Source organism: Lagopus leucura, unplaced genomic scaffold (assembly GCF_019238085.1).
Source record: "Lagopus leucura isolate 7727_CA_CO unplaced genomic scaffold, USGS_WTPT01 Super-Scaffold_100008, whole genome shotgun sequence".
Lineage (NCBI taxonomy): Eukaryota > Metazoa > Chordata > Aves > Galliformes > Phasianidae > Lagopus > Lagopus leucura.
Window position 1 is genome coordinate 23,153,762 of NW_024962265.1, and position 7,047 is coordinate 23,160,808.

General features: G+C 46.1%; 1 protein-coding gene across 1 annotated transcript in view; it reads left to right on the forward strand.

Annotated features, from left to right (window-relative positions):
* Positions 1 to 405: 405 nt before the first annotated feature.
* Positions 406 to 7,047, forward strand: part of CTTNBP2 (cortactin binding protein 2) — a 74,233-nt gene continuing 67,591 nt past the window's right edge. Inside the window, 1 exon segment of the mRNA XM_042872307.1 lies at positions 406 to 489. Within this exon segment, the coding sequence (XP_042728241.1) occupies positions 421 to 489 (69 nt within the window). The 5' untranslated portion in view covers positions 406 to 420.

Consider the following 7,047-nt stretch of genomic DNA (forward strand, 5'->3'; position numbering starts at 1 on the left):
CCCACACCGCACAAGCTCTTTCTTTCTTCTCCTCTATCCTTTCCCTCCATTCTTTCGAGCCACGGAGGCGGGCAGGGAGCCGAGCGGTGCCGGCGGGCCGCGCCGTGCCAGGGGCACTCCCCTCAGCCACCATGGCGGGCGGGCGGCCCGCCGTGGGGTCCCGCTCCCCCGCCTCCGCCTGGCTGCGGGCCGCCTGATGGCGGGGGGCGGAGGGGAGGAGGTGAAACCGACCGCCCGGTAGCCCAACGCCGGGACTCGCTCGCCTCAGCCGGCGGCTCGGCGTTGGCGCGGCGCCGGAGGGGTTAAGCTCCGAGCCGCCGGCGGGCCCGGTGCCGGCGGGGAGGGGGTTAAGCGCCGGGCGGCGGCGGCTGCCACTCGGCTCCGCGCCGCGCTCCGCGCCGGAGCCGTTACAGCGGGAAGATGGCGACGGAGGGCGCGAGCGGCGAGCCGGGCTCCGGCGCGCAGGAGGACTCGGCAGCTACGGCAGCGGTAACCGGGCCGGGGGGTCGGACCTGACCGGGGCGAGGAAGGCTGCGGTGGGGATGGGACGGAGCAGAACGGTGCCCGGAGACCTGCCTCCCCGGCTCCGTCCCTCCGCCCTCCTTCTCCCCTGGGGCGGGACGGGGCTCGGCTGCGGCGGGGAGCTGTGTCCCGCCCCGGGGGAGAAGAGGGGCGAGCGCGGGGGTCCCCTCTTTCCCCGTCCGCCTTCCTCTGGGGCTGCCCCATTGTTCCTTCCCGCTGCCCGCCCGGCTGAGGAGCTCGGGGCGGGGAGGGCGCAGGCTAGGCGGTGCGGCGGAGCTGCTCCGGTCCCTTTCCCGGAGCGGAGGTGGTGACAGCGCCCGGAGCCCGCGGCTCGGGGCTGGGGAAGCGCTCATCTGAATCCTCGCCCGCAGGAGCTCGCTGTCTCCTTTCCACCGTTTCTCTCTCGTTCATCCCTACGCGGATGAGGGACGCCGGGGCAGCGCCCCTTTTCCTCCCGTCCGCGGGATGTGAGGGGCCCCGGGCGGCGGGGCAGCGCGGAGAGGCCGTCGGGCTCCCTGCTCCCTAGCAGCCGGCTGCGTGAGGTGCTGCGTGAGGCGGGCACGGCGCGCGGCTACGGCCGAATGCAGGCTGCCCACCTTTGCTGTCCTTTCTCCGGCTCGTCGCCTGTTCCGTGGCGGGAGAGCAGAGCTTCTCCCCTCAGCTTTCCCCTACCCGCAGCGCCCGGGGCCCCGGCGGGCAGCGCGGTGCTGGCCGGTCCGACGGGGCTGGGGGTCGTGTGGGAGCAGCTGTGCGAGAGCCGGTCCGGTCCGAGAGCAGCCCCTGAGCGCCTCTCCGCGTAACGAAATGCCGAGTTCAGGGTGCTAAAAGCGTTGAGGTACGCCTTTGAGGTTGGATCGTTGCTGAAGGGAGTAACGCCAGAAGGAAGGATGGCACCGGCTTCTGTGGGATTGAAGATGCTGATGGTTTATTTATTTATTTATTCTCTTTCAAGCAGGCACAAATCTTACCTGAAACCGTGTTCTGACTGCACCATTCATGCACACGAGGAAGATTAACTTCTGCCCTGTTGTAGAAACTGAGTTTTACTTAAATAAGGAAATAAAAAATATATTAAAAAAAAAAAAAAAAGAGGGAAGGAAAGCCTTACAAAGTGAATAACATTGCTCTTTTGAAACAATGGCAGAACTGTGGCATGAAAGAATGTTAAGGTAACAGTTCATAAAAGCAAAATATTAAACACTTCTAAGTCCTGGCCTTGAGTAAAAAAATATTTATGCTGAATTCTTCAGTGTTTCATATGACTACTGCCTTTATTTTTTTTTTCTGAGTTTGAAGAACTCACAAGAGTAGCTCATACTGAAGCAGTATCCCAACACTGCCCTGTTGGGCAGTGCTGCATGTGCTGGTCATGCAGGTTGTTGCTTGTTGTCATGTAGGACTCTACACCACACTGCTTTTAAAATATTCTTCTAAATCTGCAGATACTGGAAAGTAATGTGTACTGGAAAGTTGCTCTGTAATTGAAGTAGAAGCTGTACTTAAGCAGCAATAAAATATTCTTAAAAGGACTTTAAATTTGCATTTAGTCCTTTAATACCTCTTTTCATCCTGTATTTTCTTGGTATTATAGACATTCAGTTGTCAATTTCATTCTAGTTTTTGTATGCAAAAGTAACATCTCTGTGCAATGGAAAGATTTAAAAAATATTTGTGCAATACTCTGATCTTCCTGTTGAAGAGTCAGTATGAGTCTCTTATTTTCTGTCCTTATATTCAAGATATGGAATTATGAATGGAAACATCTTGCGTAGTTGTTAGGGTGACAGTAAGCATCCAGGTGTGACAATATTGTAAGTCATGCAAAACTCTACAGTTTTAGGTTGAGTTCTCAGAATGCTGATTGTACAAACTATGCAATGGAAAATGGTAGGAACAGTGTTTTTAATAGTAATTATTCATATGCAAATTATACAGTGTAAGCAGTAAATGTACAGTAGAGTGTTTTCATACTAATGCTGTTACTCCTGTATCTTGGTACACCAGCAGATATGCTATCAGGAACATCACTGGGAAAAGGAAAACAAAACTACTTGTTGTTTTTTTTTTTTCTGTTCCTAGAACCATTGTAGAAAAGGATCAAATATGGAAGATGTGAAATCTTTTTTTCTTTCCCTCCCTAGAGGAAGTGACTGTAAAACCCCAGGCTGTTCTATAGTGTTATGTTCAGGAGTAAGGCTGATAGCCTTATCTTTCTGAGTTCCCAGTTGTCTCACTCAAAATATTAGTGGTTTTGTTGTGGAAAGGATGGCAAGGTAAAATGGCATGGTCTTGTCCTTTCCAATACCCGTGCAGTGTGATTGCCTGAGCCAGTGAAACTGTGTTGGGGCAATTTGGACTATAATTCAGGAAAGCATGAGTGTGTATTTCAAGACGTCTTTGAATTGTTTCCATCTGCGTACTGTCTACCAAAAAATGATTATGTAATAGCAAGAAATATTTCAATTTGACAGTCATCTTGTTGAAATATTGAATGCTACACGCTACCTGTAGAGAGCCAGCTTGTCACACATTGTAGCTTTGGTAGATGTTTAACAAATAGCACGAAAAGCCTGCTATTTCTAATAGTTTGTTAACATTATCCAGTAAAATCTCTACTTCTCATTTTTCTTGACCAGTGGCCAAACACACGAAAGGTATTTTTCTCCAAAAGGCAGTCCTTTCTGGTGGCTCTGTACATGTACAGCATATAGGTGGAATGGTATCTTGATTCTCTGAAGCGAGTAGGGGTTGTTTCCTGTCTTCATCTGTCAAAATTTCTTTGAGAATGATGTGTACATACTTGAAATGATCAGTCTGGTTTGCTACGGATCAAGTAACAGTATAAAAAGTTGTGCTACAGGAAAAAAAACCAAAACTGTCAACGTTAAGTGAATTAAAACTTGATGACTAAACAAAGTAAGCGGAGAGAAATTCCATGGCACTTTATAGTGACATTTAGTAAGTTTTTAAATTTAGCTTGTATTCATTATCTGTTGATCTGTAAGAACATTTGTAGTAGAATTGCCATTCTGGTCAATACAGTGAAATGCTGAATAGTGATTTGGTCAAATCAGTTACACAGACTGACACAAATAAGTTGTGAAGATTCTTATCTGAGAAATACTGCATGTAGCAGAAAATGAGATCATAACCCTTGAAAAGCAAAGCCTGTATCTCTTATTAGGGACTATACATCTTGGAAAATAGTCACTTGCAGAAGGACTTTAATTAACTACCGCGATCCTCATCTGAATACAAGTTCTCAGTGTAGTGCTAATGTTCAAAGAAGTTACTTTCATCTCGTCAGATGCATAATACTGTTGTGGTGTTCCAACATGTAGGTGTGATGCAGAGACATCACAGTTGTCTGGTTTTGTCCTGCTGCTGCTCTGTGTCTCCTATGTAATGAGTGTCTGCTCTTGATTTGTGGTTCAGGGATATGCTCCAAGCCTTGCTACCCAACCTGCTGTCTTCCCTTCCTCTCCCAGCCCAACCTGCATCCCTTTGCGTTCTGTGCCGCCGTCCTCCATGGTTGTCTTCCGTGGCTGGTCACTCAGCATCCCTTCATTTGCTGGGAGGGCCCCTTCTCTTCCAAATGAAGACACATCACATTCGTTAAGAATGAAATGCTCAGGGGCAGCACAGCGAGCCTGGTGTGTGAAAATGGTGAGGAGTGACAAGTCTTCAGGATGTAATACGTCCTGTTCTTTTCCCAGCCGCTTTGATGTTTGTTTAAGTGTGGGAGAGAGAGGCCCTGCTGTGGCCTCAAAGTCGGTATAGCAAAATGGGAATAGAGATGGAAATGAAGCTAAAATGGGGAAAGAAAGAGCTCGATATAGGAAAACAACAGTGGGAGGTCTGCCTCTGCACCCACTCCTCCCTGTGTCATCATTGCATATGTAAACAGAAAGAAGTCAGCAGGCCTAGAGGTACTGCCTTCCTTGGTGTGGGAAGTAAAGGTTTCCTGGGCATTGTTTCTTAGTCTTAAGTAGGACAAGGTAAGATATCAAATTCTGAAAGACTTGCAAGTCGTTCTGAAGAGTACTTCAAGAGTGTGTACCAGTATTTAGATCAAATCATACTATTTGCCTTAGAAGTGGCTTACTTGAAAGTGACTTTTCAGAACAGGAATTCCCTGTTAAACTTAAGTAACAGTTTTAAACATGGTTGCAGAAGGGCTGATGTAAGCTTAGATCTATGAAAAAAAATACGTAGATACCTGACTTAACCTGAAATCAAAGATGCCTTAGTACCTTTGCGCTGTTCGTAGTTTGCAAACGTGTTTTAACAGCTGTGAGAATATCTGGGTACATGTAAAGGTCAATGTCTTACTAATTTTGGAGGAGCTGTAGGCTGTTTTTTGGTTTCCAGAATACATTTCTCAGTTCTGAAGTTTATTTTTGCTTAATGCCAAAGCTGTTAAAAAGTTTTGCAGTTAGCCTGAGCAAAAACAAAAATCCACACCCGCTAAACAAAACCACCCCCTGCCTTTTAAGGAAGACCTTTGAGGAGGAAAAAAAAAAAAAAAAAAAACAGGAAGCAAAAATGCTGTGCTTGGAGAAGAGGGGAGCAGAATAAACAGGTAGCTTTAATGGTGATCAATTCAGTAAGTCATTGAGCTAATGGATGGGAATAATTAAATGCATGTCAAGTTCTCTCATGGTTTCTTAGGTAAGATTGCATGAAACTGTATCAAAGTCCTGGACGTTAACCTTTCTGTTGGTCACATCTTATTTCTTGAGTTTGTCCTGGGTATGGTAAGAACTGAGCATGTATTCTTACATAATATAACTTCTGGAAAAGCATGGTGTCAAATTCATTCTCTATTTTCAGCCTAAGAGATCTTGCACAGCCAAAAACAATACATCATATATTCTCTGAACTATCCAGGAACACTGCGTGGATATTATAACCACTTATTTTCTTTTTTCTTTTTGCAGTGTTTTCTTTATTAGGAAAGAATTGGGATTCATTTGCACATGTGCCCACGTTAATGCTGTGCTAGGTCTTGAAAATTTCTTTTATACTTGGTGGAAAGAATGAAGTGGTTACAAGGAATGATCTGTTTTGGAAACAGATTTATGAATTTCTCTGGTTTTAAGTGAGTGAATAGGCTGGTGACTCTTGGAGGTATTAGTGGGATTCAAGGCACTTAAATGTGTTTTCATATATGCACAGTGTTAATTATCCTATTACAGTGAGTGGAAATCCAACCAATACCTCAAGTGGAGCCTCAAGCAAGTAGTTCTGCTGGCTGGTTAGCTGAATAGCTTTCTTGGCTATTTTGACTGGGCTGATCGGGTTTCTGTTGCATACAGCAGGAGATTATTCACCTCATTCACACACTGCCTTCAGTCTTCCTGTAGGTGTCTGAGTCTTGTCCTCAGGCCTGACATTAGCAGTCCACACACAGCATTTTGTGGTATCACAGCTGGCTGCCCATCCAAATGGCACGGGTGATTCTGTATCACACCTCCACTGCCTCTGGTACCTCAGATTGCACTAGATACTTATGTGCAGGGAACAAAAATAGAATTAGTTGTAACATGCTTATCTTTGTTCAGATGAGTTCTACCTGGACATGGTTGTCGAATACATGAATCAGGGTTATGTTTCCCTGGTGCATTTGTATCATGGACCTGACAACTGTGGGCCAGTGTGATATTAAAAGTTTACATTGTAAAACTAATAACTAATGCCAAATCCTTTTACCTTAAAAGCTCATCTTGGAAGTCTACTCTGTGAATCCTCAAGAGGATTCTTGCGTGTATTTAATGGAGCTCCATATAAAGTATATAACAAATGTAGATTTGTACCTTTGCCTTCTCTTCTGGAAGGACTCTTCCTGTATTTCCCTATAGACTTTTTAAAAAACTTCCCTTCCTGTCTTTCCATCTCAGGCCTTAATTATGCTTTACAGGTTTCTTTCCCAGGTCCTGGGTGGTCAGCCAGCTCCGTCTTTAAATAGGCCATCTAGCTGCTTTCTGAGCAGGAAGGAGGTTGTTTTCTGTGGTCACCTCTGATTAATCCACAGTTAGCCTGCTTTCTACACAGCTGTGACTTTCCTGCTTGACCCATCCAGACTTCTGAAGGTACTGGAGTTTCTAACAGCTGCTGTTGTAGTGTAGTCAATGACACCCTCTGCTCTTGAGGTTGCCAGTAGTATTGACTGGGCTATATTAGCAAAACCAAACTACTGGTACTGCCAATCTATCACAAGAAACTGCGTTGTTTTCTTGAAAAGTGATGGGGACAAACTTTATCCTAAAGGCTTTTGTCATCTCTCCTCTGAATAGCCACCAATGTGGGAAAGAGTATCTTCTGTTCCTTTGCCTCTTGGGTAACCTTCGCACTCCATCCTCTTTCCTCTTTTTCCTAAGGTGATCTGCGGGGGGAAACGCTTGTCCAGGTTAATCGCTGCTGTCCTGTCCCAGCTTTCTCTTGTTTGGAAGTTGTTTTTGTTGTCTTCTTTGCTCAAGGTAGAGCTCATTTCATCTTGGGGCAGTGCAGGTCACCATTTTATAT